Here is an 18,816-nt window from a genome sequence, read left to right as displayed (position 1 = left end):
TTGCCAATAAATATTAGGTTAGAAAATATGATTTAACACAATTTCCTGTATAAACCATGCCACTTCCGGGTTCTATCAAAATACAAATACTAATACAGATAATTATGTTAGTTGTAAAGATACAGATAACAATGTCTCGTGCATCCCTACTGTACATATGGATGCAGTCCCTGTCTTAAGTGTCTCCCTGTTCTTCCTCTTTTTTATGATACTACTCTTTTTTTTCCAATCTTGCTGTAGTTCCACTGCTGAAACACCAAATCTATCTATCTATCTATCTATCTATCTATCTATCTATCTATCTATCTATCTATCTATCTATCTATCTATCTATCTATCTATCTATCTATCTATCTATCTATCTATCTGTCTAGTAGGCTATGGGCAACAATAAAAGACACAAAATAAATCTGAGCTTCTGAAAATGTGATGATTGTATACTCTACAGTAGCCTACACATAGTCTCGCTTTAACAGATACATTTCAGACATTGTTTAACAGACATTTCCACAATATGAGAATGCAAGTTCCCCCAAGACATGAACGGATATTTCCAAATACCTTGCTTACATAATATAATTTGTTTTTTTGTAGATCTGATTGTAGAGAGCTACTGTACTAATCATATTGAAGTGAGAGCAGCTGCCAAGTGTAGAGAGACAGAACTGGATAATGCTTGACATGCCTTGTCATTAGTATGATGGCTCTATCTGCTGGTGACACAACTGTATTACCAACACAGAAAGGCAGCTCCCACTCATCCCATTCTTAGTTAGGCTACATGTAAGGGCAAGGTTTGCTCAAACCTTACTGACACTGAAAACCCACAACATATAATACCTTAGAGAAAATAAATAGACACAATAAAATAAGAAACTTTTGTTTTTATTTATTTGGTGACATACAGTAGAGCAGTCTGTTTTCTTAAAACAATTCTTTCACAAACATCCCAGACATTCACACTGTAAAATAAAAAGGTATACTATAAATATAAAAACGTTATTATGTGCACTTTAATGCTGAAACACAACAGCCAGACAAAACAAGACAGACACAAAACTTGTTTTAAAGGAACAACTGCGTGGGACTGAATGAGTATCAAAAATCAGTACAAAGATTAGGCTATTATTATAAGAACAGGGGCCCCTCATACTCTTTGGTCCATTGCTGACCCCTAAATATCACATACAATGCCTATATTATGTAGTATGTGATAAATAACTATCTTCATCACAACTGACACAAACGATGATGTTGTCTGTCTCCTGTATAAGCACAAGCAAATTGTGATGTATGGAGACTGAAGCTGAGCCATGTGATTGCATCGCAAGAATACTTTGAAACGTCCAGTAGGAAACATGAACAGGAGGGGATGAAAAGCAGCTCTAAAAATAAATTATTTGTATCTGTGTTTAAACAGGCATAATGTTCAAGTCCTTTGGAGCGTTTCACAAACTACATTCTCTCAATACTATTTTTATATTGACCTACAGTATGACAACACCACACCACCTGTAGCAAGGAGATCATGTATCTAGGAGAAAACACGACTACAAGCTGGATCAATTATTTTAAGGCTTTAAAATGTTGTTTTATTATATAAAATACCTTACATTTGTTGTAAACATAGCAAGGAATGAAAACCTAATTTCCCTTCCTTCTTTACACTACCAAATATAGTATTTGTCTATGGCTTTACTTCAATGGATAAGGCCTTAGAGGAAGACACTCAGAAAGACATGCCTCTCCATGTATTGCATATTCATTAATCTTGACAAGATATGGATGATGTGGGATAAAGGCCGCAGCTAATGAAAATAAGCAAAAAAACAAAACAAAACGTTTTTCTTTTTTTTTTGGTGCGGAGTCAACCAACCTTCCTTAGGAGGCTACCTGTGCAGTGCCTCTGTTGACAGCTAAAGCTCAGAGAAAGCGTAGTAAGAATTTAGCAACCATTGTGCTGATTATCTTAGACAGTAAGCACATGCATTTGATTGATACAGCATGTGCATGTTCTGCAATGTATTCTTATTTATCATATAATTTCACAAAAGCTGGTATATGCTTACTTCTTTCTCACCCACGACATAATCAACATGGTTCATAGATAAAAGAAGATATACAATTGTTGATGAATGCTCTGTTTGGTTCAAAGTTCAAGTGCCTCTGCAGACAAAAAGAAGTACTTAGAGGTTTTCTGTCCTCTTTGTCCAGAAGTCAGCTGAAGGTGTCCAGTTTGTTATAAAACAGTGTCCCTTTAAAAGAATATTCTGAAAAAAAAACATCTTTAAAAAGGCACTTCATAGGTTTCATCAAACCTCCAAAAAAACTGCAAAACCCTTTGGGGTTTCATTGTTAGACTTTTTCTTCTAAGTTCATTTTCTTTCCATGTTTCTCCAAAAGAGCGACCGACATGCTTCCTCACAGTGTAGGTCCTGTCATGTTACCATGGCGGTCACTGGCTTCGCCTGTTCACAGTCCTCGCTCTCCTTCCTCTGTGATGGCGGTGGTGGACTGCTGCCTCCTGGGACCGCAGACTGAAGTTGTTGATACTGTACAGGCGGTTGAACTGATGCTTCCTCTGGACCGCCCTCTGTAAGTTGGAGGCTGGGACAGAAGAACAGAAGTATGGTTTGGGTGAAAACCAACGATACATAGTGATCTTCTAGGTCCAGGCTCTCTCAGCTCTGATACCGTGGCTAATGTTTTACCACAGCAGTCGTGGTGGACCATAAGTGAAGTTCCTTATTCTACTCCAAGAAATACCTACAACCCAAGCGCTTTAGCAAACTTACGGCTCATGCAGGTGATCCTAGGGATGTCCCATCGGCCATCTCCGCGGCAACGGATGGTCGGCACATGCCTCTGGATGAAGCCGTCTCGACACTGGTACCTCACCAGCGAGTTGATCTCGTAGCGATCCCGCTTCCTTCCGAAGGTACGGGCGTTATGCACCAGGGGGGGCTGGCTGCAGGCCACTGGTGACAGGACAAGAGGATGAGAGAGGAAGTATAAATGACTGCCTCAGCAAGCTAAAGCATTTCCTGCATGTTTTCCTATCCTTTTTCACATCAGGTTACGCAAAAGGGTCCGGGAGTGGGGGGTGGGTGTACAGACAACGGGCAGTAAGAGTACAGTATCTATCTGCCTGGGCCGAGGATCAAATATAATTTGAGGAGTTATGTTTGCGAGCCTTAATGCTGTGGTATTTTACCTGTGCCTTTCTTGCAGGTGAACGTGAGGTGGTAGTTGCAGGGCACGTCGTTCCACTGGCCGTCCTCATGCCAGATCATCACCACACAGTCCTCTCCTGACGAGAAGAAACTGTCCGGCTGGTTGGGCCTCCAGTTCTCATATTGCTGAGGGGTGGAACACAACCAGAGAACTGAATATAAGCCATAATTGTAAGATCATCATCATCATCATCATCATCATCATCATCATCATCATCGCTTTGGATAAAGGTGTCTGCTAAATGACCCGATTGTAAATCAGCATCAGCATCAGACCATAGCAAACATGATCATGACAGACTGGTTTTCCTCAGGGCACAGTTAGCAGGCCTACAGGTGTCGAGGCAGATATGAGCCACCTCAAGGTTGAAGGTCATCTAATCAGTGGATGTATATCCTCACTACTGTCTGCTTCCTCTTCTGAGCTACTGTATTAAAAAAGCAAGTCAACAATTAGGCCCATGGAGATACAGTATCAGAAACATATCAGCTAAAGATGATGAAGACTGAAACCGTCCACAGGAGGGAGCCATATCCATGTGTCAGGTTATATCCATGACGTTCCAAATAAACACAAACAGACAAATAGTATAATCGGGGTAGCCCCTCCCTGTTCAATTAGAGAGCACTCATGCACATCCAGAGTTGGAGTTGCTGGTCAAAGCAAGCAAAGTTTAAAAACCTTCCTAGGATTCATCATAAGGGACTGCACACTCGTCCACCAAAAGCTCAGGCGATGGACTGACTTATTGAATGCATTATGTTTATTCAAAATAACACGTGTCTCGCTCTGCGCTTCATCTGGTCCCTTGTCTCTCCTCTACTACTCCCATCTCCTACCTGTTCAACACTCTGTCCGGCTACACTATGACATCGTCAGCCAGAGCCCACACACAGGCGCCCTTTGAGGGGCGTCACTCTAAAGCCAAACAATGGAACGAAAGAAATGGCCAAAGCACAAGTTAAGAGTCCAGCTCAGATAAACATTTACACTGCAACAGTCCTGTTGTCATTTTCACACGCAGCATCAACACAGTCTTGGGAAATACAGTATAAAGTTGACATTTCTACCACACAGAATGTTAATAAATAAAAAAGTTGGAGTACTGATATAGGCCAAACGCCACATGTATCATTTCAGTATGACATATTGCGGCCCAACATTCATTTTATGTCAAGCATAGAGTTGCTTTAGTCATGCCACGCTATGCAATCATGAATGGCAGTGGTGCCATGTCATTACATCACTTACAGTAGACTACATGACAGTGTGATTTAAATTGAACACATAGCTATCCCTGTGTGGATGCACGTTCACACACACACACACACACACACACAGCTGCAGCAGTGCGCGGAATGCAACACTGCATTGATCACTCTTGCCGTCTATCAGCGAGGTCCCGTGTTGAAACGTTCAAAGCCGTGAACCCTCTCTCCCCCTGTCCTGCCCTGGGGCTGCGCTAGCCTGTTATTATGGTCGGAACGCCACTCTGGCTTCCTGCTCTGCTGACTGGCAGTTTAACTAACAGTTAACCCCACAACAGCCCTGCATCCTCCTCAATGTCATCATACACCACACACACACACACACACATTCGACTAAGTAGTCAATTATAGTTTTTATCAACTTTGGGTGTTATGTATGTATTATAACATATGTATTAGTAGTTGAGGTAATACACAGCCAGATCTGGTGTAGATGACCTCCCAGCCAGACCCCCTATGCTGCCTTTGCTTCTCCCCCTCTCCATGTCTTTCCGCAGCCTGCCACAGGTGCTGTCCATCTGTGCAGCTGGCTGCGTAGCGGTGGCCCTTCTGTGTGGCTGTCCATCTGTGTGGCTGACTGCCTGCTGGGCTTCCTGACGAGAGAGGGAGATGGGGGCGGTGGGGGTGGTGGCGCTACCTGTCTGCGCCTGTCAGAACCCCCACTCCACAGCGTCACTCACGCCTTCTTCCATCTCTCAGCTGAATGGGAATCTGCGCAGACGGACACTGCTTATCTCCCCCACCCACCCCCACCCCCCCGCCCCAGGCCCCTTCACTGCTGGTGGTGGAGGGTAGTAATCTTTGTAGTGAAGAGTCTGTAAGCAGTGATTAACCACTTTCCTGTCCGACGAGGTGGATCAGTGAGCTCCCACTACACAACACACAAACAAACTGATACACTGCCACTTCTGTGCCGAGAGACTCGCTGCGGCTCACTCTCTGAACACCTGTGTTTACTCACACACGTATGTACACACACACGCACGTGCGCGCGCACACACACACACACACACACACACACACAGGCACGGTAGCTGATGGGGAGATAACTGTCTATCTACAGTGGCTGTGTTCAGTGGTATTGCATTAGATGACCTTGTTTGTTGCTTAAACAAAAGAGATCAGTGTTAGTGACTGGAATCGTATACTGTATCTACCCTCTCACGCCGTACAGCAGCAGAGAGAATGACCAGCAGGGTGTAGAGAAGAGAGCAGGGTATGCCATGAGAAAGTGACCACTGTAACTGTATACATACAGTCATGGAGTAAATTACCAATCTCCCCTAATTGCGTTTGTCTGTGTGTTTGTCATCAGAATCATAACAAATATTTACCATGGGTCCATTCCATTAGCCTGAGAACCAGACGAATCTGCGAGCTTTTGTTTGAGTTGCTCTGGCAGATGAATTGTGTGAACTGGGCTGGCAAAGCCAGGCTACCATTCCATGTTTGTTGAGTGAAAAATGGCAAAAATAACCCACTTACCATAGGGCTGCCGTCTGTCCAACGGAAATCGTTCTCGTACATCTTATCACTCAGGCCGATCCACTGGTAGTCCTGCCCAAGACCTGCCATACAGGGCAAACACAACGGGTCAATGGGTGATTCTGCTACCTTATTAGGACCTATCCGTTCCTCTACACACTGAAAGAGGAGCATTTTTGTACCCATACATCATTCTTCCTGTTCCAACTGCCTTGTGTTCTCTCTCTCTCTCTTTCTTCCTCCCTCTTTCTCTTTCTCTGCTAACACGTTTGTCGTCTACTCCACTGACAGAGCCAGCAAGCTGGAAAATATACCACAGCTTAACTCTTGCTGAAATACTATTAAACCTAATTACTAGTATCAGCACTGTAAAATTGTATATGGCTACAGTATGTCCTACAGTATGTCTCTCTGTGTGTGCATGGACACACTTACGGTTGACATACTGCTGCTCCTCGTGGGAGATGATACTGGTCAGGTGAGCCCCCTGCGTCCGACACTCTCTCTCAGCCATGTCCCAGTTCCTGCGATGAGGGACGTACTTGTAGCAGTGGCCCTGGAACTTGTGCCAGCCATAGTCACACACATCTGTGTCTGGAGAGAGAGAGAGAGAGAGAGAGAGTAAAAGTTTAAACGTAAGACAGTGTGATCAATGGTACATTTGGTTCAGCATGCATGAATGTTGCCTTAGCACTATTTTTATGCTCTACGATTATGCTCTTAGTCACTTGTTTAGAAAGGAGATAGTAGTAATACACGTTAAATTGAATAATTGTAATTCGCTTTGGATACAAGCGTCTGCTAAATGACTGTAATGTAAATGTAATGTAATAAATGTGAATGAAGAAACCAATGTTAAGCTACACAAAAATAACAGTGTATATTAACAGTCACCTTAGATAATGTCTATGACTCATCCATTATGTTTATCCGGTCATCTTTTCACAAATACTACTGGCACACACATTACACGCCCATCCCACATTTCAACAAGAGATAGTTACACATTGGCCTAATCTGTACATGTACCTAAATCTTATGTTCCTCCTCATCTTCCAGTGCTAACCAGTTAGTTGCAGGATATAATGAAGGGACAGTGAGTGATCTTCTTCATGTCTTAATAAGGTCATCCAGAGACCTGGGGGGATGTTGCTATCTCTGACTGTCCTCTGTAATTAGGATTCCCAAGACCAACAGATGGCCTGAAGCCCCCAAAATCCCCAGGGGATGGGAGGTGGAGGGTGCAGGCTGAAGAGGAGAGAAGAAGCCACTCAGGACTGTGCTGTGCAGTGTGTCTACTGTGCACTGAATCCTCTACAGAGCGTTTCTCCGCTCATAATGATAATTCATGTCTAAAGTAGACAGGTTGACTTAGCGACTGAAATTGTTTTACAGGTGGACGGGCAATAGTTTATTCACTTGGGTGTTCCTGCTCAGTGCTTGTCTGCTGGAGCCAGGTCAGGGCTTTCCAACAGTCTGAGTATGCTACATACAGTATCACACACTTCAGCTGTCACTCGCCTTGAGCAAGGGGATATTTAGTAGGCATACAGTCCTCATAACTTTATCACTATAAATTTTTTCCTGTGATGGTGCCTTTGTAATGTGAGAAGTCTATGTATTATTCCCTCTAGCTGTAAAGCCCACACAGACTAAACAAGATACATTAGCCTTTTTCTCTGTTTCGCTGCTGAGTTACTGTTTCTCTGCTGGCAGGACAGCATGAGAAAGCAGCTGGATCTTAGCATACAGGCTTGGGCCCTCAGACGTGGTTGATGACTGATGGTAACAGCATTCAAGAGTGTGGTCACTAGGGAGGAGGGAGCAGCCAAAGGGGAAGATGCCCTGAGTGAATCCAGCGGGGACAGCTAAGGGGATGAGGAATGTGAGTGACTGCTTATGAGAGCTTCAGGATAACAGCGCCCTTCATCATGACGGCCATTGACGTCAATGAACGTCTCCAGGTTCAAGTTTGGTTTCAGTGAGCCAATGACTGGGCAATGCAGCGTTCCTTTAGGGCAATATGGTCATTATCGACCTGCTCAAGAGCAGACAAGTCTAACATATTTGCCGTGGAACACATAAGGAGGTGGTATCAATCAAATGTCTGTAATTTCATTCAACCCTTTGTGTCTGCAGACATACAGTATGGAGAGCTGTGACTAGCCTTTGTCTGTCTGAGACTGGTAAAGAATGTTGCCCAAGGCAGTGCGTTTATTAACACTGCCCCCGTTAACAGAGTAACTCCCTGGAGGCAACATCCTGATGAGATGAAGGAGATGTTCATGACTCAGATAATGTCTGTGAGAGGAGACTGAATTATGAAACAGTGAGATAGAACACTGACAGTGTTTTCCTCACAACTACCATTCAACATAATTTGGGTTTAGTTTGCAAAGGTAAAACAGGTTATGCGGAACAAAGACACAAATGTTAGCACAACAAAAAACAAAAAAATATGATTCATCTGAAGTGTCTTGTGAAGAAAGAGTAGTAGAGGATGGAAAGTGACAGTTCTGGTTGAAACCAATACTTACCCTCTTCACAATACAGTCCAGAGTAGCTAGAAAGGCACACGCAGGTGAAGGAGTTCAAGCCATCCACACAGGTTCCTCCATTGCGACAGGGGTTTGAGTGACACTCATCAAAGTCTGGACAAAAAGTAGAGAGAGCAGTTAAAGACCATTAAAGAGTTACACTAACCAAGACAACCAAAACAAACCGTTACTACAACTGGACGACTGGTGAATTGGAGGGATGAGTGATGAAGGAAGAGCCATTGTTGGCGTACCTATTTCACAGTAATCACCACTGTAGCCAGAGGTGCAGCTGCAAGTCTGGACACTACCACTTCTGTAGCAGGAGCCCCCGTTCAGACAAATGTTCTCAGAGCATGAGTGAATGCCTAAGGTTTCAATGAGCAGGAAAAGCAGGACAAACAAATTAAAACAGTTTCAAAGTATATATATTTCATCTTCAATTGTGACTGTTTTTCCCCTGTTTGCAGTATACCTCCCTCATCATGGAAAATAATGTCTTAAAACACATACCTGCAATTTCAACTGTCTCTCCAACAACTGTGTGCCCCAAATCCAGTCCTATTTCATCTGAGGTTGTGATTTCCACTCCTCTGATTGGAGGCTCACTCTGAACAAGCGTTGGTTCTGAACCAACACCATAGTCCACACTCTCATCCTCCTCAGAGACTGCTGAAGGTGTGGTGTAGGCTGAAGTGACTAACTGTCTCTGGCTCTGTGTTTCAACTGGCAATGCAGTGGTAGACTCTGTCTTGTCCCATATCGGTGTCTCTGTGACAGGAGTGACAAGTTCCTCGATATTGCCCACTGCTTCCTGTGTCCTTGAGGAGCTTTCAGCACTGGTAGACTCCACCCTTGTGTCTGGAGACTGGAGATTTGGAGAACTGCTGGTGACGCTAGGCATGAGGACAGGCTGAATATCAGTTGCAGAAGGGGTGGCTTCCTCTGTACTGTCAGTCTCAGAATCCATTTTCTCCTGTGAATTGCTCTCCGAACTAGAAGACTCCACCTCAGGTCCCAGGGTAGTGAGCGAGGGTGGACCAGCGATGGCAGCTGACAGTACTGTGGCGGTATCTTCTGCTTTGCCACTCTCTTGCCGCTCAGTGGTCGCCATGGTTACCTTCTCCGAGCTGCTCTCTGAGTCACTCCCTGAACTTGAGGAGGATGTTTCATTAATGTCAGTTGAAAGAGAAGACATGCTAATCACTGGGTCCTCTGAGCTGCTCTCAGAACTGCTCTCTGAACTTACAGGCTCTCTCTCAGCTGGTCCAGACTCAGCAGAAACAGTGCTGAAGTCAGTGGATTCATCAACAGCCTTTGTGGTTGTTTCAGGGTTGGGCTTAGATTCAATCAGTACAGGGCTTAAGGTAGAGTCATAATCAACATATTCATCAGTGTCTGGCATAGTGGATGGTGTGCTATAATGTGTGCTGGAAGTAGAGGTCCCCTTTGCTTCTCCACCTTGCTCCGAGCTACTTTCAACAACACCACCAACCTCCCCTGCTGTGGGTTCTTGTCCCTCATCCTCTGACACTGTTTGCATGGCACCAGTCTCTGGAGTGACAGTAGATATAGCACGTGATACTGAGCTCTGTGCTGGTGGGCTTACTGTGTCAGCAGACTGGCTGGTCTCATGGAGCATGGGTCTGGTTGTGACCACAGCACTTTCTTCTGAGGAGAGGCCAGTGTAAGGTCGGTGGGTTAGAGCTCTCTCAGACATGGCCTGTTGGAGTGATTTCTCAGGTGTTGTCATGTCGGGTTTGGGTGCGAACGTTGTAACAAACTGTACTGTGATATCATGCTCTGATGGTGCCACTGTGGTAGAAAGGATGGAGGAGATAGACTGGGAAGAGATTAGTTCTTTGTCCTCAGTGGTCAAATTAGGAGACACAGTTGGCCTTGAGGTGACCATTGGTGTGGTTAAGTCCTCAGAGCTCTCCTCCTCTGGACTTGTTGATGTTTCCTCTTTGCTGGAAATAACTGAAGGTTGTTCTGTGCTTGCTAATTTTGTTTCTTTGGTCTCCTCAGTATAAGCTGTTGTTTTTGAAGTGGTGAAATTACTGACTGAAGATAAATGTGGGGATGGGGAGGACTGCAATGTTTGGGATGTGCTGGACAACAGAGGGGATTCTGTTGCAGATGCCTCTGTGGTGAAAACCTGTTTTTTCTGGTCACCCGAGCTCTGGTTCTCTATTGAAGAGAGAGGTGGGCTAGTCTCTGTATCATCTGTTGCTGTCTCACCCTCCATTGCTTCATTTTCTGGTGACATGGCGGTGGTGAATGACACTGTAGAAGTGATAGACTCCTTGGTAAATATGTCTTCTGTCTGGTCTGCTGAACCCTCTTCCTCACCAGGAGTGAGGACTGAACTTGTCTTATCAGTAGCAGATGGTGTCTCTGTGTTCTCTGTCTCTGCTCTTGCTGTTCCGTGTGTCTTGACTGTTGTTTTCTCAGTGCTGAACAGAGAGGAAACGGTAGAAGCAGAAATCGTTTTGCTCTCAGGAATCATTGTTGTAGTAGCGGTAGTCTCTTTGGTAATGATAGCAATGGGCATGACTGTTGGTTTCTCTGTGCTGTAGAGAGAGGAAGTTGCAGAGGTCACAGTCTTAGTGATGATTTCAGGGGTCTGGTCACCTTTAGTCTCTGCTGTTTCATGGGTGATTGTTGTAGGTTTCTCAGTGCTGTACAAAGAGGAGGCTGCAGTAAAAGCAGTCTTTGAGGTTTCTGAGGAAGCTGCAGGAGTCACAGTCTTAGTGAACATGTCAGGAGTCTGGTCACCTGAGCTCTCCTCATCTGAAACATCTGAAACAGTAACAGTCACAGCCTCTCCTGCTATGGTACTGGTGGGAGTGGATGTGATTTTGATCTCTCCATCTTCCTCTGTGCTGCCCTCCACCTCTGTTGATACCTCTGTGCTGGCTTCTTCCTGCCCCTCTTTTGACATGGATATAGCATCCATGTCAAAGGATACATTCTCTGGAGTGACTGTGGGGCTAAATGAGGACTCTGAGCTGCGGCTGGACGTGGTCATAGCTGGTTCCGCTGAAGAGAGCTCAGTAAGAGGGTGTTGGGTGAATGAGATTTCCGAAATGGCCTGTTGGAATGATTCCTGAGTTGTGGCCATGTCTCGTTTGGGTACGACTGTTGTGACAAACTGGACCACAACATCAGGCTCTGATGTTGCCATTGTGGTGGAGAATGACTGGGAAGAGACTGTATCTGTTTTCTCTGTGTCATATAGAGACACATCTGCAGTTGTTGTCTTTCCACTCTCTGGTGCAGCCATTTCTGGTGATATGGTTGTGGTGGCTGTGCTGAACGGTGATGACACTGTAGCAGTGATAGGCTCATTGGTAAACATGTCTTGTGTCTGGTCTGCTGAACCCTCCTCATCGGGAGTGAGGACTGAGCTTGTCTCATCAGTAGCAGGTGGTGTGTCTGTGCTGTCTGTCTCTGCTGTTACTGTTCTGTGTGTCGTGACTTTAGTTTTCTCAGTGGTGAAAAGTGAGGAAACAGTAGAAGCAGAAATCTTTTCAATCTCAGGAACCATTATCGTAGTAGCGGTAGTCTCTTTGGTAATGTCAGCAATGGGAATGACAGTTGGTTTCTCTGTGCTGTAGAGAGAGGAGGCTAAAGTAACAGCAGTCTTTGAGGTTTCTGAGGAAGCTGCAACAGTCACAGTCTTAGTGAACATGTCAGTGGTTTGGTCACCTGAGCTCTCCTCATCTGTAACACCTGTGACAGTAAAAGTCACAGCCTCTCCTGCTATGGCACTGGTGGGAGTGGATGTGATTTTGACCTCTCCATCTTCATCTGTGCTGCCCTCCACCTCTGTAGATACCTCTTTAGTGGCTTCTTCCTGCCCCTCCTTTGACATTGACGTAGCACCCGTCTCTGGAGTGATTGTGGAGCTAAATGAGGACTCTGAGCTTCGGCTTAAGTCTTCTTCAGGGGGAATGGGGCTGGCCGTGGCCATAGCTGGTTCCTCAGAAGAGAGGTCGGTAAGAGGGTGTTGGGTGAATGAGATTTCCGAAATGGCTTGTTGGAACGATTCCTGAGTTGTTGCCATGACTTGTTTGGGTATGAATGTTGTGACAAACTGGACTACAATGTCAGGCTCTGATGTTGCCATTGTGGTGGAGAATGACTGGGAAGAGACTGTATCTGTTTTATCTGTGTCATATAGAGACACATCTGCAGTTGTTGTCTTTCCACTCTCTGGTGCAGCCATTTCTGGTGACATAGTTGTGGTGGCTGTGCTGAATGGTGATGTCACTGTAACAGTGATAGGCCCCTTGGTAAATATGTCTTGTGTCTGGTCTGCTGAACCCTCCTCATCAGGAGTGAGAACTGAGCTTGTCTCATCAGTAGCAGGTGGTTTCTCTGTGTTCTCTGTCTCTGCTCTTACTGTTCCGTGTGTCGTGACTTTAGTTTTCTCAGTAGTGAACACAGAGGAAATGGTAGAAGCAGAAATAGTTTCACTCTCAGGAACCATTGTTGTAGAGGTAGTCTCTTTTGTGATGACAGCAATGGGAATGACTGTTGGTTTATCTGTGCTGTAGAGAGAGGAGGCCGCAGTAACAGCAGTCTTTGATGTTTGTGAACGAGCTGCAGCAGCCACAGTCTTAGTGAACATGTCAAGAGTCTGGTCACCTGAGCTCTCCTCATCTGTAACTTCTGAGACAGTAACAGTCACAGCCTCTCCTGCTATGGTACTGGTGGGAGTGGATGTGATTTTGACCTCTTTGTCTTCCTCTGTGCTACCCTCCACCTCTACATATATCTCTGTGGTGGCTTCATCCTGCCCCTCCTTTGACATGGATATAGCATCAGTCTCTGGAGTGACTGTGGAGCTAAATGAGTACTCTGAGCTTGAGTCCTCCTCAGGGAGAATGGGGCTGGTTGTGGCCATCGCTGTTTCCTCAGAAGAGAGGTCGGTAAGAGGGTGTTGAGTGAATGAGATTTCAGAAATGGCCTGTTGGAACGATTCCTGAGATGTGGCCATGTCTTTGATGGGGACAAATGTTGTGACAAACTGGACCACATCATCAAGCTCTGATGGTGCCATTGTAGTGGAGAGGACAGAGGACAAAGACTGTGAAGAGACTGCATCTGTTGTTTTCTCTCTGCTATATGGAGACACATCTGCAGTTGTTGTCTTTCCACTCTCTGATGCAGCCATTTCTGGTGATATGGTTGTGGTGGCTGTGCTGAATGGTGATGACACTGTAGCAGTGATAGGCTCATTGGTAAACATGCCTTGTGTCTGGTCTGCTGAACCATCCTCATCAGGAGTGAGAACTGAGCTTGTCTCATCAGTAGCAGGTGGTGTCTCTGTGCTGTCTGTCTCTGCTGTTACTGTTCTGTGTGTCGTGACTTTAGTTTTCTCAGTGGTGAAAAGTGAGGAAACAGTAGAAGCAGAAATCTTTTCAATCTCAGGAACCATTATCGTAGTAGCGGTAGTCTCTTTGGTAATGTCAGCAATGGGAATGACAGTTGGTTTCTCTGTGCTGTAGAGAGAGGAGGCTAAAGTAACAGCAGTCTTTGAGGTTTCTGAGGAAGCTGCAACAGTCACAGTCTTAGTGAACATGTCAGGAGTCTGGTCACCTGAGCTCTCCTCATCTGTAATATCTGAGACAGTAACAGTCACAGCCTCTCCTGCTATGGTACTGGTGTGAGTGGATGTGCTTTTGACCTCTTTGTCTTCCTCTGTGCTGCCCTCTAACTCTGTAGATACCCCTGTGATGGCTTCTTCCTGTCCCTCCTTTGACATGGATATAGCTACAGTCTCTGGAATGACTGTGGAGCTAAAGGAGGACTCTGAGCTTTGGCTTGAGTCCTCCTCGGGGAGAATGGGGCTGGTTGTGACCCTTGCTGATTCCTCAGAAGAGCGGTTGGTAAGAGGGAGTTGGGTGAAAGACATTTCCGAAATGGCCTGTTGGAACGATTCCTGAGTTGTTGCCATGTCTTGTTTGGGTACGAATGTTGTGACAAACTGGACCACAACATCAGGCACTGATGGTACCATTGTAGTGGAGAGAGCAAATGACAAAGACTGGGAAGAGACTGTATCTGATGTTTTCTCTGTGCTATCTGATGCAGCCATTGCTGGGGACATTGTGGTGGTGTCTGTGCTGAAAGATGATGACACTGTAGCAGGGATAGGTTCCTTGGTAGACATGTCCAGTGTATGGTCTGCCGGACCCTCCTCATCAGTAGAAGTGAGGACTGAGCTTGTTTCTGTTTCATCACTAACAGATGGTTTCTCTGAGCTGGGCGGTTCCTCTGTATGGCCTCTGCTGTCTGTCTCAGCTGTACCAGTTTCATGTGTCATGGCAGTGGTGTCCTCAGTGCTGAATAGAGAGGCTAATGTTGTAGTTAAAGTGAAAATATCAGACGCCTGATCACCAGAACTCTCCTCATTTGTCATATCTGAAATCGGAGCAACTGTTGGTTTCTCAGTGCTGTACAGAGAGGAGGCTGCGGAAGTCACTGTCTTTGCAGGGGCCACTGATGCAGTCCCAGTTGAGGCTGTGCTTGTCACATCATCAGATTTGACTGTGCTGTGTACAGAAGATGTGGATGCAGTGACAGACTCTTTGGGCAACATTGTTCTGGTCATCTCCTCAGTTGTACTGTCATGTGAAGCTGTTGTTGTCATTACATGCACTGGTTTCTCAGTACTAAACAGAGAGGATACTGTAGATGTCGTTCTAAGCTGATCTGGTTTCACTGTGTTGTATGAAGCGGAAACTGTTGCCATAGCAGACTCTTTAGTGAACATATCAGGGGTCTGGTCACCTGAACTCTCCTCATCTACTACATGGATCTTTGTTGTAGGTTTCTCAGTGCTGTACAGAGAGGAGGCTGCAGTAACAGCCATATTTAATGTTTCTGCTGTCCCAGTTTCATGTGAGGCTGTTGGAGACACGGTCTGTGAACTTGACGACTCACTGGAAATGCCCTCCATCGATGGAGCGGCTGTTCTAATTGTCCCTGAATCCTCTATGACTTCTGTAGAGCTGCTTGTTGGTTCAGAACTCATCGATTGTGAAGATGTTGATTCTGAGGATTTTGAGGATGCAGGAACAGAGATGGTGACCGACGGCATCTGTGTTGTAAACGTGCTGAATGACTCAGGAGTCCCGGAACCCTCTTGTTCATCTGTCAAGACAAATGAGGTTTGTGGTGCCATGGTAATGACTGTGACACCCGTTGCTTCCTCCGTCATGATGGCAGGTAGTGGTGAGAAGGGCGACATGGAGATAGTGTCAGCATCAATAATGGTGTCATCTTGAGTGATGTTCCCAGCAGTAGAACTACCCTCCCTTGTACTGACAGTGGAGAACAGTTCATCCTCATCCTTGGCCTCCTCTGTGAATATGATAACTGTGCTAGTGGATGGCTTGGTGTCATGCAAGACCATGGTAGGGGTGTGTTCAGTGAGATCAGTTGTGGCTTGGCTGCTCGTTGGGCTGATGATCATAACCTGTTGGTCGGTGATACCATGGTAGATGATAGAGGGAATTGGGGTGGTTTCTGACGAAGGAGCCGCTGTTGTCTGGTCACTGACTGAACTCACTGTTGAGTGGTCCCTGAGAGTTGTATGGTCTATCACTGTTGTGTGTTTACTCATTGCACTCAGAGGTGTATGGGGCTTCATTGTTGTATGTGAATGGTGTGTTATTTGACCACTAATTGTTGTCTGATCATGAGCAGTTATAGCTACAGGAGAGAGTGTAGAGTGAGGACTGGTGGTGATTTCAAGGTCAGGGCTGACATGAACCCCCGCTGAGGTAGCCTGATCTGTTTCTAGTGTTACTGGCACAAAGGATTCCATTTCGCCTGTTGCCTCTCCATATGTCACCTCCTCGGCGGATGGCTGGCTGGAGCTTGTCAGTCTTTTAGAAACATCATCTGTGTGTGTCAAGGTAACCATAGACGATGTTGATGTTATGGCAGGTTCTGGGGTGAACATATCTGGAGTCTGGTGCCCTGAGCTCTCCTCCTCTCTAAATACCATGCCTGGACTTCCAGTGATTTCTTCTTGGGTGAATTCACTGGATGGTTTATGGGTAGATGTCAAGGTCTCAAAGGCTCCAGGGGTTTTGGGGGTAGTGTAATCAAAGTGAGGAGATGTGAGCTTTGACATTGTAATTGTAGTATGTACTGGTTTCTCTGTGCTGAACACAGAAGAAACTGTAGAATGAACAGACACTGTAGTAAACATATCACCAGTCTTGTCACTGGAGCTCTCTTCTTCTGTAGAGCATGATACTGAGATTGTGTCTGTGGAAGGAGCAGAGGTGACAATTGTAGATTCCTCCTCATGCTTGATGGTTGTTTCTATGGGGCTAGGGATAGATTCAACCAGTGATGGCTCTGGACTGTCATAATCAACTTCCTCTGGTGTGTAGTATTCGGGAAGTTCACCACTGCCTTCTGCTATGGAAGTAGCTGTAGAATGCATTAGTATGGGTGGAGTGCTAGTCACAGGTGGAGACTGTGTTGAAGACGCAATGCTAGATGTGATCTCAGTCTCTTCGACTTCCGTCTCGTCAGTGGCCACAATGAACTGGTCCTGTGGTTTACTGGTTGTCTCAAAAGGTCCTTCTTCTCCCGAGCCCTCAGAGAGAGTTGTCTCCAGGTCATCCTCTGTGCTGGGGACTCCAGAGCCCTCCATGTCTATGTAGGTAGATGGTTCCTGTGTGGTGTGTGAACTGGCACGCTCTGAGGGGTACATGGTGGATATCGGCATGGCTTGAGATGGCTCTAGAGTTTCTGCAGTTTCCCCTTCTGCTGTGAGAGTGTGTAGCGGTGATACATCAGTAGGGGACATGGCAGGTCCAGCTGTTGTCATTTGGGATTGGTCAGTGCTGACACTGGGAGAGGATGATGTGAACATTACAGATCCAGTCTGAGGTACTGTTGTAAGTCCTGATCTCTCCTCATCTGTAGATACCACCACTGTAGCGGAGGTTCCCCCTGTGAATGCTGTGGCATTACCTGATCTAAAGGGCTCTGTGAAGTCTCCCCTACCCTCCACAGACAGAGATGCAGTGCCTGCCACCATGGTATCAGCTGATCTAGTGGAGAGTGAAGGCTCAGTTGGTGTAGATTCCTTTGTGGACTCTGTTGACAGGGTTGAAGGTTCAACAGTTGGGATACCAGATGTGCTCTCCGTGTCTCCTATTTCAGTCTCATCAGTGGGCCCAGTGAACTGGTCTTGTGGTTTAGTCGTGGTCTCTACTGGTACCTCCTCTCCAGAGCCCTCAGAGGGAGTTGGTTCTTGGTCATCCTCAGTGGTGGTGACTCCAGACCCTTCCATGTCTATAAGGTCTATAAGTGTAGATAGGTGGACATCATGTCCAGCTGTTGTATGAGGTGTGGTGTAACCACTGCTCATCTCCACTGAAGATGCAGTCACATGTCCTGGTGTGTCAGTGCTGAAGAGCGAGGAGGCTGCAGTAACAGCAGTCTTTGATGATTCTGCTGTTTGAGTTTCATATGAGTCTGTTGTCATTACTGGTTTCTTTGTGCTGTAGAGAGAAGACATTGCTGTGGTGGTAGTTACTGGTGCTTTAGTGGCTGTATCTCCTGAGCTCTCCTGATCTGTTGAAATACCATCTGACGTTGTGTATCTGATTGGGACCGCTGTGGTCGATAGCTGTTCTGAATGGACTGTGCTGTGCAAGGGAGAGAGAGGAGTTGCAGCTCTAGTTGTAGTGAACATATCAGAGGTCTGTTCACCTGAACCGTCCTCATCAGTAGAAGTAAGGACTGAGCTCATTCTTGTCACATCAGTTATAGGAGTAACTGAGGGTCTTTCTGAGGCTTTACTCTCCGCAGTTTCATGGGTCATTATTGTAGGTTTCTCAGTGCTGAAGAGAGAGGAGGCTGCAGTGATCGCAGTCTTTGATGATTCTGATCTTCCAGTCTCATGTGAGGCTGTTGTCATTACTGGTTTCTCTGTGCTATAGAGAGAAGATACTGCTTTGGTGGTAGTTACTGGTGCTTTAATGGATGTATCTCCTGAGCTCTCCTTATCTGTTGAAGTAAGAATTGGGCTGGTCTCTGATTCATCAATAACAGGAACCACAGAGGTTTTTCCTGGGTCTCCCATAGGCTCAGTCACCATCTTCTCAGTGGAGGCTTCTTCTGAGCTGCCAATCACTGAGGCTGATGTGTCCACTGGCTTCCATGTATGGTCTGAGGTGGAGTCTGTTGAGGTGGGGGTAACACTTGTCTCTGTGTCATCAATGATGGGAATGACTGATGGCTTCTTTGTTTTT

General features: G+C 45.8%; 1 protein-coding gene across 1 annotated transcript in view; it reads right to left on the bottom strand.

Moving 5' to 3' along the window:
• Window positions 1-2,455: 2,455 nt before the first annotated feature.
• Window positions 2,456-18,816, bottom strand: part of vcana (versican a) — a gene marked incomplete at both ends in the record, with an annotated part of 36,508 nt that continues 20,147 nt past the window's right edge. Inside the window, 7 exons of the mRNA XM_084456838.1 lie at window positions 2,456-2,607; window positions 2,796-2,978; window positions 3,215-3,359; window positions 5,988-6,070; window positions 6,423-6,581; window positions 8,525-8,638; window positions 8,779-8,892. Of these exons, the coding sequence (XP_084312964.1) occupies window positions 2,456-2,607; window positions 2,796-2,978; window positions 3,215-3,359; window positions 5,988-6,070; window positions 6,423-6,581; window positions 8,525-8,638; window positions 8,779-8,892 (950 nt within the window). The remainder of the gene's footprint in view (window positions 2,608-2,795; window positions 2,979-3,214; window positions 3,360-5,987; window positions 6,071-6,422; window positions 6,582-8,524; window positions 8,639-8,778; window positions 8,893-18,816) is intronic.

The sequence above is a fragment of the Borostomias antarcticus genome, assembly GCF_949987555.1.
Source record: "Borostomias antarcticus genome assembly, chromosome: 23".
Taxonomy (NCBI): Eukaryota; Metazoa; Chordata; class Actinopteri; order Stomiiformes; family Stomiidae; genus Borostomias; species Borostomias antarcticus.
Note: the sequence above shows the minus strand (reverse complement) of the source record. Positions and strands in the feature narration are given on the sequence as shown.